This window comes from Bufo bufo, chromosome 8, assembly GCF_905171765.1.
Source record: "Bufo bufo chromosome 8, aBufBuf1.1, whole genome shotgun sequence".
Lineage (NCBI taxonomy): Eukaryota > Metazoa > Chordata > Amphibia > Anura > Bufonidae > Bufo > Bufo bufo.
In genome coordinates this window covers 5,797,314-5,810,539 of record NC_053396.1, presented here as the reverse complement: position 1 = coordinate 5,810,539, position 13,226 = coordinate 5,797,314, and the positions used below count along the sequence as shown (strand labels likewise).

At 51.1% G+C, this 13,226-nt stretch overlaps 1 protein-coding gene across 3 annotated transcripts; it reads right to left on the bottom strand.

The window, feature by feature from the left end:
- Positions 1 to 4,662: 4,662 nt before the first annotated feature.
- On the bottom strand, positions 4,663 to 13,054 carry GTF3C4 (general transcription factor IIIC subunit 4). 3 transcript variants are annotated; one of them, XM_040442776.1, is made up of 5 exons: positions 12,728 to 13,054; positions 8,882 to 10,651; positions 8,170 to 8,300; positions 7,725 to 7,813; positions 4,663 to 5,862 (listed from the first exon to the last, which is right to left on the bottom strand). In XM_040442776.1, the coding sequence occupies exons 1-5, from the start codon at positions 12,995 to 12,997 to the stop codon at positions 5,798 to 5,800; spliced, it is 2,325 nt and encodes a 774-aa protein (XP_040298710.1). In that variant the 5' UTR covers positions 12,998 to 13,054; the 3' UTR covers positions 4,663 to 5,797. The 3 variants fall into 3 exon arrangements, with proteins under 3 accessions (XP_040298710.1, XP_040298713.1, XP_040298712.1); XM_040442779.1 differs by having other exon boundaries at positions 9,140 to 10,651; XM_040442778.1 differs by lacking the exon at positions 4,663 to 5,862 and having other exon boundaries at positions 8,124 to 8,300.
- Positions 13,055 to 13,226: the final 172 nt, after the last annotated feature.

Sequence of the window (13,226 nt, the reverse complement as noted above, 5' to 3'; positions counted from 1 at the left end):
ATGGGAAGTTGTATGGTAGGGTCCAGGATGATGAGATATGGGGAGTTGTATGGTAGGGTCCAGGATGATCAGATACGGGGAGTTGTATGGTAGGGTCCAGGATGATCAGATATGGGGAGTTGTATAAGAGAGTCCAGGATGATCAGATATGGGGAGTTGTTTAGTAGGATCCAGGATGATCAGATATGGGGCGTTGTCTGCTGGGGTCTGGAGAGCTAACACATGGGTAGCTGTTCGGTGTGATCCAGGATGCTGAGATTTGGGCAGCTGTTTGAACGATTCCCCCTTTTCCTCTCTATGTTAGTTCTGGCTGCAGAGGGAAAGGCACCCGGGGTGCAGGGCAGCAACAACCTCCATTGTACAATTAGCACCACAGCACACTACAGATATGTAATAAAGCGGTACAGATCTCAGCTTCCACTCACTACGAGCCATATTAAGGGTTAATTCACACATGGCAGGTTTTTTTGGCTGACATTTCTGCGACTAGATCCCTTCCCTCCATCTGAACGTGGCTGTTTTGGCGGCAGGGCGTGGAGTTTTTCCGAGTCCCATTCACAAAAATTTCTGCAACAAACCTGCCGCGTGTGAATTCACCCTAAGGCTACAATTTACATTGTAGGGCGGCACAAAGTTGGCGCGCAGCTCAATTAGGACGCGCTCCAAACTGGAGAAGGTGGCGGGCACAGCCCCTGGCTGAGGCATGTGATGGAACGGCCTCATCTGCTCGTCTGGCAGGAGCCCCCCCCCCCCAGCACATGTTTAATGCGGATCATGATTTTATTTTATGGAGCAGCGACTGGCAGTAGCGGGCAGGATGCATCGCCGTTGGAGCGGGTCCTGGGCACCAGGTTGGCGCAGTTGCTTATGAAGCGGCTACTTTTTAATGATGCAAACAACACATGGCCAGCGATCGGAGCCAGTTCTAAATTGCAGATGGCGTGGGAAGTCACTGCTTTAACTGGTAGTGATCACAACGCCCCGAACTCGGTGCCCACCCCGGCTAAGAGCCCACAGGATGACGGTGCCAATAACGGGCAACAAAGCTGTTCAATAACTGTCATAGCGCGGAGGGGACGGCGGTAATATGCACGCCGCTAATACTACTGCAACATAATGTATGGAGGGAGCGATGGGGGCGCAGCTGAAGGGTGAGCGAATATAGCCAGGAGCTTAAAGGGCAACCCCACCAAAATCTCTCATGAATTATACCTTCATAGTCTTATTACATGTGTCCTTCTGTAGCAATAACCTATGTTTAGCATGAACCGAGATAAGCAGCTGTCAGATTCAGGGGCCGCCGCTTATCTAGGGGAGGAACCAACTTGGCACATCCTCTGATGGTAGAGAGAGAAAAAGCCCTTATTCACACTGGGGTTTACTGCAGCTGGTTGTTTCGGGAAAATCCAAGAAAGCAGAAGGTATAATAATCCATCGCAGATGCTGCAGAACCTCACAGTACATGCCTCAGCTGCTGCGGAACTTCACTATACCCACCTCAGCTGCTGCAGAACTTCATCACACCCTCCTCAGCTGCAGAACCTCATAATCACAGCTGCTGTGGAACCTCCACGTGCTCACTGGAGCTGCTGCAGAACCTCACAATACAATCCTCAACTGCTGCAGAACCTCCTAATACACACCTCAGCTGCAGAACTTCATAATACCCATCACAGCTGCTGCAGAACCTCCTAATACACACCTCAGCTGCTGCAGAACCTCCCCATACCCATCACAGCTGCTGTGGAACCTCATCACACCCACTGGAGCTGCTGCAGAACCTCACTATATCCACCTCAGCTGCTGCCAGACCACTATAATACACACCTCAGCAGTTCCTGAACCTTCATCATACCTCATCTGCTGCAGAACCTCATCACTCACACCTCAGCTGCTGCAGAACCTCATACTACACACCTCAGCTGCTGTAGAACTTCATCACACCCTCCTCAGCTGCAGAACCTCATAATCACAGCTGCTGTGGAACCTCGTGCTCACTGGAGCTGCTGCAGAACCTCACAATACAATCCTCAACTGCTGCAGAACCTCCTAATACACACCTCAGCTGCAGAACGTTATAATACCCATCACAGCTGCTGCAGAACCTCATAATACACACCTCCGCTGCAGAACCTTATAATACCCATCACAGCTGCTGCAGAACCTCATAATACCCATCACAGCTGCTGCAGAACCTCATAATACACACCTCTGCCGCAGAACCTTATAATACCTATCACAGCTGCTGCAGAACCTCATAATACACACCTCCGCTGCAGAACCTTATAATACCCATCACAGCTGCTGCAGAACCTCATACTACACAGCTCAGCTGCTGCAGAACCTCATACTACACAGCTCAGCTGCTGCAGAACCTCATAATACACACCTCTGCCGCAGAACCTTATAATACCCATCACAGCTGCTGCAGAACCTCATAATACCCATCACAGCTGCTGCAGAACCTCATACTACACAGCTCAGCTGCTGCAGAACCTCATCACTCCCACCTCAGCTGCTGCAGAACCTCATGATACACAGCTCAGATGGTGCAGAGCCTCCTAATACCCACCTCAGCTGCTGCAGAACCTCATATTGCACACCTCATGCAGTGAAACTTCATAATAACAAATACATACAAGGCCGTCCACAACCTGTCCCCTCCCTACATCTCTGACCTCCCGATACACCCCCACACGCACTCTCCGGTCCTCACAAGACCTCCTTCTCTCCTCTCCTCTCCTCTTATCACCTCTTCCCACAATCGCCTCCAGGATTTCTCCCGTGCATCCCCCATACTCTGGAACTCGCTACCCCAACATATCAGACCCTCACCGACAGTGGAATCCTTCAAAAGAAACCTGAAAACCCACCTCTTCAGACAAGCCTACAACCAGTGACCCTGCTGCCGCTATACCGCCATGACCTGCTTCACCCGCACCTACTGTGTCCTTCTCCCATACCATGTAGATTGTAAGCCTCACGGGCAGGGCCCTCTCTCCTTCTGTACCAGTCTGTAACCCGTCTTGTTCCTGCTTAGTGCAATTGTCTGTATTATGTATGTGCACCGCTTATCATATGTACAGCGCCATGGAATGAATGGCGCTATAATAATAATAATTATACATGCCTCACCTGCCTAAGAGCTTAATTAAAAAAGGACAAGGGTGCTTTATACCAATCCATGGTGGAGCAGAGTCTCCCCTGTTTATGGATCAGTGTGTCACAGGTGCTCCGCTCCAGATGGACATGCTCTGCCGCTGGTCAACCAAAGGCCTCAGCAGTGATCGTGGTCACCTCTGAGGCCACCGATTGGTCAGTGGTGGTGACATGCATGTAGAAGACATGTTAAACTTCTGGTCTTCACACGTCCGTGAATGTGTCTGCATCCGTTCCGCAAACTGCAGAACGGGTGCAGACCCATTCATTCTCTATGTGACGTGTGCTGTCCGCATTCGCATTGCCGGAGCGCACCCCCGATCTTCCGGACCGTGGCTCCGGAAAAAAATTTAACATGTCCTATTCTTGTCCGCAATTGCAGACAAGAATAGGCAGTTCTATGGGGGTGCCGGCCGGGTGTATTGCGGATCAGCAATACACTACAGACGTGTGAATGGACCCTAAGGGATATAAGACGTCATCTTGCCGTTATATATACGTACGCTCAGCCTCATGGACATCTACCGCTCTTATCATTTACACTGGGGGAGGCATTCCTCCATATATCATATCAGGTAACCCCAGGACGGGCTTATAATAATCCCACAGAGGCGCGAGGCACCACTCTCTCTTAGAAACCTCCTCTTTATTGACCTTTATAACAATTACAAGGAAACGTAGAAAGTAATTCTATAAATACACACAAAACGGATCACGGAGAATATTTACAGGAATGAGGAAGTGAGCGCTCCTCGGGGGCGGGGCAGCCGTGATGTCATCCACAGCAACCAGATATTTCCCTCCTAATCTAAACATCACAAGTAACGATGCACTAATCCACCATAACTGACCAACCAGGAAACCTGCTATACCGCCACAGTGTGGAGGGTTAAGATTTAAAGGGGGTGTGCACCTAAATGGAACGTTTGCAAATCAAAGTAATACAGACAGAGCAACGTGTGCTACACATACTGCCCGGGCCCCAGCTGCGGACCTGAGACAGACAGGTTGCTATGTGTGTGATCTGTGACAACCACTGTAGCTGTACATGTTTCCCTAGCAACCATTCCTTTCTTATTTAAGCCAGGAGTTCCCTAGCAACAGATTTAGGTGGAGAATTTCCTTAAAGGGTACCTGTGAGCAGATTTGTCCCCATGACACCGGCTGACCTGTTACATGTGCGCTTGGCAGCTGAAGGCATCCGAGTTCGTCCCATGTTCATACGTGGCCGTATGGCTGAGTAAAATGAAGTTTTAATATATGCAAATGAGCCTCTAGGAGCAACGGGGGCGTTACCGTTACACCTAGAGGCTCAGCTCTCTCTGCAACTGCTGCACCCTTTGCACTTTGATTGACAGGACCAGGTTGGGAAGACATCATCACACCTGGACTTGTCAATCAAGGTGCCGAGGGTGCAGCAGTTGCAGAGAGAGCTGAGCCTCTCGGTGTAACGGTAACGCCCCCGTTGCTCCTAGAGGCTCATTTGCATATAAAAAAAACTTAATTTTACTCAGCAATACGGCCACATGTGAACATGGGACCAACACAGATGCCTTCAGCTGCCAAGCGCACATGTAACAGGTCAGCCGGTGTCATAGGGACAAAACTGCTGACAGATGCCCTTCAAGGTGATACTCCAGCTGAAAAAAATACTTATTTAGCAAAAGTGCCCACCCAGAAGGTCCACACCTATCAGGGACCCATGGGTGTCTTCTGGGAGGACCTTCCTATACTTTTGTAAAAGTTGGAGAGCAGCAGTCACAAGTTAAAGGGGTATTCTCTTCTTATAAAGCAAAGGCGTGTTGTTAGGATACTTTTTAATCTGTAAGGATCTTGGACCCCCCGATCTTTAGAATGAGCAGTGCGGTCCCTCACCCGACAGTGGTCCCTGCAGACGATGGGGCGCCGGGGGAAAAAACGGGAAAGGGCAGCGCTGTGGTCCCTGCTTTCTCAGAGGTCGGACATGCCACCACTTTATAACATCGGAATATCCCTTTAAGATGCATCTTATACAACGCTAAGCCCCGACTGCTGCACCCTTGGCACACAAACAAGCTGGCACACGTTTTTACTGCCCTCTTTAGGGGACCCCAGCCCATGATCTCTCACCTTCCACCCCAAAATTAACAGTGCTCCCCAGAGATTATGAAAACCGCCAACCTGGTCATGTGACCGTCCTGCAGCGGACTACTTCCGGTCAAGTTGTCCAATAAATAAAACATCCTTTTAGCACAAAGACATGATGGGGGCGGTAGTGGGGGTGCAGCCGGTGGTCTCTGGGCTGTCTATTTATTGTGCGGTCACCTTCCTCCCATTATGGCATGGCCTCTACCACCCATCGCCCCGTCCTCACTGGAATCATGAGCGGACAAACTCCTCTTCTGAAACGCTCTGTGCTGCTTTAACCAGTGACGCAGTCAGGCTGCTCCTCAGAAACATAAATCCCTTCTTTCCAGCCTCAAGAACGTGAAAACTGAAAGATGGCGGCCGTCCTGGCCGTCGGTTGCGGAGAAGAACGATGGAGGAGGCTGGATGGCCTTAGTAGAGGTTTTTACCATCCGCACTACAATAACGTCACAATACGAGGGGGGGGAGGGGCCGGGTCATTGGCATAAAAAGAAAAAAAACACGGAAAGTGCTAAAAAACTGGAGAATCGCAAAGTGTGCAGGGTCCTTTAAGCAACCTCTTAATCCATTCCAAGTCTGGAAAAGAAAGACACAAAGACGTGAAGAAGATCCATGGGGGGGGGGGGCAGCACTACAGGAGGAACTAAAATATCTCGGGGGCAGTACAGACGACTTTATAGGGGAGCGGCCACATCAGCTGAACCTACCTATCTCTGCAGCCGACCATCGAATGTATATGTGGGGGTCTTGAATGTCCCTTAAGGCAGATCTTGTAGGGGGGGGATTTCAACATGACCAATCCCTTTCTTTATTTTTAAGGGAAAAATAGAATTACCTGGAACCAGGGCTGAAACGATTACTGGATTAAATCAAGGAACTCGACACAAAAAATTCCTCAATGCAAATTTTTAGCATCGAGAATTAGTTTGCGCCATGTGACCACGGAGCGTGAGTGAAGTGCTTGCTGTACTCACCGCTCTGTGGTCTCCCGCCGGCGCGCGCCGCGCTGCACTGTATCCTGATGTACACACATCGTCTGGACAAGTCCCAGTGCATCGCGTGAAGAAGAGGATGGAAGAGCTGTGGAGCGTCGGCAGCGCCCCTACAGGTAAGTGTTTGATTTAACTGGCGCTGGGGACTGATGGCTAGGAGGGGGGAGATGGTGGCACTGGGGGAAGATAAGGAAACTGAGGACTGATGGCACTGGGGGGAGCTGAGGGCATGGAGGACTGATGGCACTGGGGGGTGGGGAGCTGAGGGCACGGGGGGAGTAACTGATGTCACTGGGGGGGAGCTGAGGCCATAGAGGACTGATGGCACTGGGGGGTGGGGAGCTGAGGGCACGGGGGGGAGCTGAGGCCATAGAGGACTGATGGCACAGGGGGGGGGGGGCTGAGGGCACGGAGGGAGTAACTGATGGCACTGGAGGGGAGCTGAGGGCATAAAGGACTGATGGCACTGGAGGGGAGGAGCTGAGGGCATGGAGGAATTATGGCACTGGGGGGGGGGGGGGGGGGGAGTTGAGGGCACAGGGGAGCTGATGGCACGGGGAAGATGAGGGCAGGGAGGACTGGTGGCACTGGGGGGGGGGAGCTGATGGCACTGGGGGGGGAGCTGATGGCACTGGGGGGGGAGCTGATGGCACTGGGGGGGGGAGCTGATGGCACTGGGGGGGGGAGCTGATGGCACTGGGGGGGGGAGCTGATGGCACTGGGGGGGGGAGCTGATGGCACTGGGGGGGGGAGCTGATGGCACTGGGGGGGGGAGCTGATTGCACTGGGGGGGGAGCTGATGGCACTGGGGGGGAGCTGATGGCACTGGGGGGGGAGCTGATGGCACTGGGGGGGGAGCTGATGGCACTGGGGGGGGAGCTGATGGCACTGGGGGGGGAGCTGATGGCACTGGGGGGGGAGCTGATGGCACTGGGGGGGGAGCTGATGGCACTGGGGGGGAGCTGATTGCACTGGGGGGGAGCTGATGGCACTGGGGGGGGAGCTGATGGCACTGGGGGGGGGAGCTGATGGCACTGGGGGGGGAGCTGATGAGTTTTTATAAAGGAAAACGTTATTTTCTTATTAGAGTACTCGATTAATCGTTGGATTAATTGATGGAATACTTGATTTCTAGAATAATCGATAGCTGCGGCCCTATCTGGAAGCAGCTTTCTACCCTCTCGCTATTGAGAACACATGCATGCTCAGCCGAGCCGAGCATACACATCTACGGGGTGTAGTAGGACTGGCTGGGCAGCCATCTACCACCTACATTACGGCTCCGTTACATGCACAGGGCCGGAGTGTTCTGCGTGTGTGGAACCGCGTACCGCCTGCGAGACAACTCCCCCGCATCACTGAATGCATGCACCGCTTGCTTTAATTTACAAAAACTCTTCCCTAAAACTCTCCAAGGGATACGGAAGCAGCGGGTGCGGCGCTTACCTTCAGGGACGGGGCGCCTCGCGATACTGTCATGGAGTAAGCACCTGCGATACTCCAGGGTCTGACAGGCCTGATAGGTCAAGAAACACCTAGAACGACAAAGTCCAGAGATGAGAGACTCCGAGACCTGCCCTACTAGACATCAAGCTGTACAAAATGTGCAGCCTGCAGTGTAAAGAATGGTGGCTGTCCTTTGAAGAGCATACAATCCCACGTACAGACTGTGGGCATTTATTAGTACAGTATATCCAGTACAGACTAGAGGAGAAAGTGTATTCCCTGGCCACATATAGATGTAGCCATAATGAGCAGATAGAAGACCTTCATACTTTACACTGCAGGCTGCATTCAGAAACAAGGTTTATGGGATAAAGTGACCTATTCCCCAATGTATCTCACCCCGCATGCGGAATATCATGGGGTGTCGGGAGATGCCGGCTCTCACCTCGGCCATAGATGTCCGTTCGGGCAGAGTGCCTTCTTACTGTCTGTGAAGGGTAAAACCTCTTTACACAAGCTGCAGTACTCGGGGAACGTCTGCTTGTTCATCTTCTTCTCCACGTGTCCGATGAGGACCTGCAGGGGTTAATGTTGAAAAGAAACCGATAAAAATGCTGCAAATTTTTTATTTTTTTTTATAAAAATAAATCACTGCACTGATACGTGATCTTAAAGGGCCACCCACACTAAAATCCAAAAATGACATATAAAAAAGGGCAGCATCCTAAAAGTTCTACAATTCTCTGCTGCATCTTAAGCACAATTTGAAAGATCTCTGCTTGCTGTCAGTTCATGGAAACGTAACTGGCTGCATATCAAAGCTGAACTCTGCCCAGTCCGTTACAATGTCTTCCAGTCCACACAATCTGCAAGGTAAACACGGCGGCCCAAATCTCTCTTCTGTCCCGGTCTTTTGTTACAATGTATCAGTCCAGGCTGTTTACCTCTAAGAGCAGTGTCTAGGCTGGAAACAACTGTAACAAACCCTCAGCTGTAAAATGTTTCTAGTCGCTGACAGCATGTGGAGATCTTGAAAATGGTGAGGAGTTGAAACAAACTATTAGAAAGTGGCAGTTGGGCCAAAGCAGAGAAAATTTCAAAACTTGTGGGGAAATAATTGTAAAGGCATCATGCAGCAGGGAAGGGAGGGGGCGCACCTGTGCCGTCCGGTCCGCCAGGTCCCTGTTGGCCATGAGATAGGCGCAGACACCTCGTGTAGGGATGCTCGTATACTCCGTGATCCCCGTGTGCAGATACACCTCCCCCAACACGTGCTTCATGTGTGCCCGGGTTAGATGTGCCTCCAAAGCATCGATCTTCTGCTGGATCTCCTGGAAGCCTTCTTCTGCCGGAGTACAATCCCCATCAGGCCCTGCCGAGTCTCTCAGTGTCTTATTGGGGCTACCCTGACTCACCTGCCCTTCCTGCTCCTCAGCCATACTGGTCTCTACAAAGCCCTCCTCAGGCTTTGACACTTTTGACTCCTTGGGATGCGTCCTCACCAACACCTCCGAAGAAGTCTTCTTGAACGACTGGTGCCAAATTCTGAGAAGGAAGAGACGGAACCTCCAGAAGTACAGGGGTCCATCCTCCATCTTCTGGTCCAAAGCGTCCGTCAAAAACTGGGGGATGATCTTATCTTTCAGGATCTTCCACCGCAACAGGTCCGTTAGATCCATCTGCCGGAAAAGGTTCTGGCCGGCGCTCTCCAGAAGCTGAGCTGCCGCTTCCTCAAACGTCTTGAGGGCCACGAAGTGGACCTGAAAGTTCCTGTTGACCGGATGGATGCCATTGTTCAAACCTTCCGACGTGACGCTGGCCAGGTAGGCGCCGCAGGGGCTGACGGCGATGCCGTAAGACTTCACGACGCCGAACAGGTCCGACAACGTGATGAGCTGGTGCTCGAACTTCAGAGCCACGTTGGTGAAGATGGGGATGAGCTGTTGGACCTTGCCGTCCGTAGAGCAGGTGTAAATGGTGCCGTTCTGCCGGTCCACAGCCATGGAGACAATAGGCAAGGAGTGGAGCCCAGTCACGTGGGAGTTGTGAACGTTGAGGCCGGCCTTGGATATTAACAGTAGGCACCAGAAGACGTAGGACCCCCGCGCCGCCACCACCAGGGAGCAGCTGCACTTCTGGTAGGGGTGGTGCAGCGCTATGCACTTGATGCTGTGCACCGGCAGGCGGTCAGTCTCTTGCCAGAGAACCACGGGCTGCCGTAAAGTGAAATACCCCTTCACAGCCTTCAGGTTCACCGGGATGATTTTGATGGGACCCAGGGCGCTACCGATGATCAGCCCGCTCATTTTACGGCTGCTGTGCTCGTATTCCCACCAGGCCAGGACGCTGGGGGACTCGATTCTGGAGGAGATGGTGTTGCAGGAGATAATGGAGGAGCGGTCCTTTATGGGCAGTTGAAACTGCCACACTGCAACGTCACCATTTTCAAAGAGCACGGCCAAAAGGACGGTGCCCACGTCCCGGCAGGTGTTGTTTTCCAAGATCTCTTGGGTGGTACATATGCTGGACCACTCCATCCTCACTGGGGTCTGCATAAGGTGCCGTCGCTCAAACTCCGCAAACTCCTCCAGGTCCGCAGCCTTGTCCTCCTTGCTCACCACATAGTTGCTTTCAGCCAGACGCTCGCCGTACATGTCGGTCAGATCCGCCAGCTGTTTCCACTGAAGACGGTCAAAATTGGCATTGACGGTCAGCCGGTTGTCCAAGGTCAGGATGGCCAAGAGGCTTCTGCCGTTAGCGTCGCAGCCCGTGGGGGACCAGCAGGCGTACTTGTATCCCTGCACAGGCGGCAGAGCTTTTCCTTCCGGGTTGAACACTCTGTCCAGCATGAACTTCTGGCTGACAGAGGGGTCCTTAGATCTAGCAAACTTTGCCCGGCATTGCTCCACGTCCTTCAGAGGCCCAACCTGTCAGGAAAGAAGGAGAAATTCTGCATCAGGAGAAGTAAAAAATGAAAAATGTACAAGGAAGTGCCCTTTAAATGGGTATTTTACTACCAAATAACATGGCATAAGTAACATCCTGTATTATACTCCAGAGCTGCACTCACTATTCTGCTGGTGCAGTCACTGTGTACATACATTACTTATACTGTACTGAGCCCGAGTTACATCCTGTATTATACTCCAGAGCTGCACTCACTATGCTGCTGGTGCAGTCACTGTGTACATACATTACTTATCCTGTACTGATCCTGAGTTACATCCTGTATTATACTCCAGAGCTGCACTCACTATTCTGCTGGTGCAGTCACTGTGTACATACATTACTTATCCTGTACTGGTCCTGAGTTACATCCTGTATTATACCCCAGAGCTGCACTCACTATTCTGCTGGTGCAGTTACTGTGTACATACATTACTTATCCTGTACTGATCCTGAGTTACATCCTGTATTATACTCCAGAGCTGCACTCACTATTCTGCTGGTGCAGTCACTGTGTACATACATTACTGATCCTGTACTGATCCTGCGTTACATCCTGTATTATACTCCAGAGCTGCACTCACTATTCTGCTGGTGCAGTCACTGTGTACATACATTACTGATCCTGCGTTACATCCTGTATTATACTCCAGAGCTGCACTCACTATTCTGCTGGTGCAGTCACTGTGTACATACATTACTTATCCTGTACTGATCCTGAGTTACATCCTGTATTATACTCCAGAGCTGCACTCACTATTCTGCTGGTGCAGTCACTGTGTACATACATTGCTTATCCTGTACTGATCCTGCGTTACATCCTGTATTATACTCCAGAGCTGCACTCACTATTCTGCTGGTGGAGTCACTGTGTACATACATTACTTATCCTGTACTGATCCTGAGTTACATCCTGTATTATACTCCAGAGCTGCACTCACTATTCTGCTGGTGCAGTCACTGTGTACATACATTACTGATCCTGTACTGATCCTGCGTTACATCCTGTATTATACTCCAGAGCTGCACTCACTATTCTGCTGGTGCAGTCACTGTGTACATACATTACTGATCCTGTACTGATCCTGCGTTACATCCTGTATTATACTCCAGAGCTGCACTCACTATTCTGCTGGTGCAGTCACTGTGTACATACATTACTTATCCTGTACTGATCCTGAGTTACATCCTGTATTATACTCCAGAGCTACACTCACTATTCTGCTGGTGCAGTCACTGTGTACATACATTGCTTATCCTGTACTGATCCTGCGTTACATCCTGTATTATACCCCAGAGCTGCACTCACTATTCTGCTGGTGGAGTCACTGTGTACATACATTACTTATCCTGTACTGATCCTGAGTTACATCCTGTATTATACTCCAGAGCTGCACTCACTATTCTGCTGGTGCAGTCACTGTGTACATACATTACTGATCCTGCGTTACATCCTGTATTATACTCCAGAGCTGCACTCACTATTCTGCTGGTGCAGTCACTGTGTACATACATTGCTTATCCTGTACTGATCCTGAGTTACATCCTGTATTATACTCCAGAGCTGCACTCACTATTCTGCTGGTGCAGTCACTGTGTACATACATTACTTATCCTGTACTGTATTATACTCCAGAGCTGCGCTCACTATTCTGCTGGTGCAGTCACTGTGTACATACATTACTTATCCTGTACTGATCCTGAGTTACATCCTGTATTATACTCCAGAGCTGCACTCACTATTCTGCTGGTGCAGTCACTGTGTACATACATTACTTGTCCTGTACTGATCCTGAGTTACATCCTGTATTATACTCCAGAGCTGCACTCACTATTCTGCTGGTGCAGTCACTGTGTACATACATTACTTATCCTGTACTGATCCTGAGTTACATCCTGTATTATACTCCAGAGCTGCACTCACTATTCTGCTGGTGCAGTCACTGTGTACATACATTACTTATCCTGTACTGATCCTGAGTTACATCCTGTATTATACCCCAGAGCTGCACTCACTGTTCTGCTGCAGTCATGTACACACACAGGAGGTTAGTTACCCGGAGGACGCAGGTCTTGAGCGGGCCGGGCACACTGGTGCGGTGCAGGGAGAGCTCAGGGCCGCTGCTGTGGACGTCACACACTTGCTCCAGGACAGAGACGTTACTTCCGGTGCACACCGCCAGCCGGTGATCCTCCGACCATGACAGCGGCTCCACCCCGGTAACCGGGTAGAGCAGCTTCACCGCCGGCTCCCGCTTGGTGACAGTGAGGCGGAAGCTGGGTCGCGGCTCCGGCTGCTCATCCGGCGGCTGTTGGGTCTTTGACATCTTGTCCCGTTACCGTGTCTGCAGGGCGATGTCATCACCGCGCGACGCGTATCTAGTCAGGACCCCGCTGCCATGGAGACCGGGTTTGCCCGCGCTTGCGCCTGTTATCAGACTACCCATAGCAGCCAATCATGTTCTTTCTTTCATCTTCTCATCAGAAGGTAGACAATAAAAGCAGCAATTTGATTGGTTGCTGGGTATTAAGTGAAAGACGCTGTCTTGTTGCTAT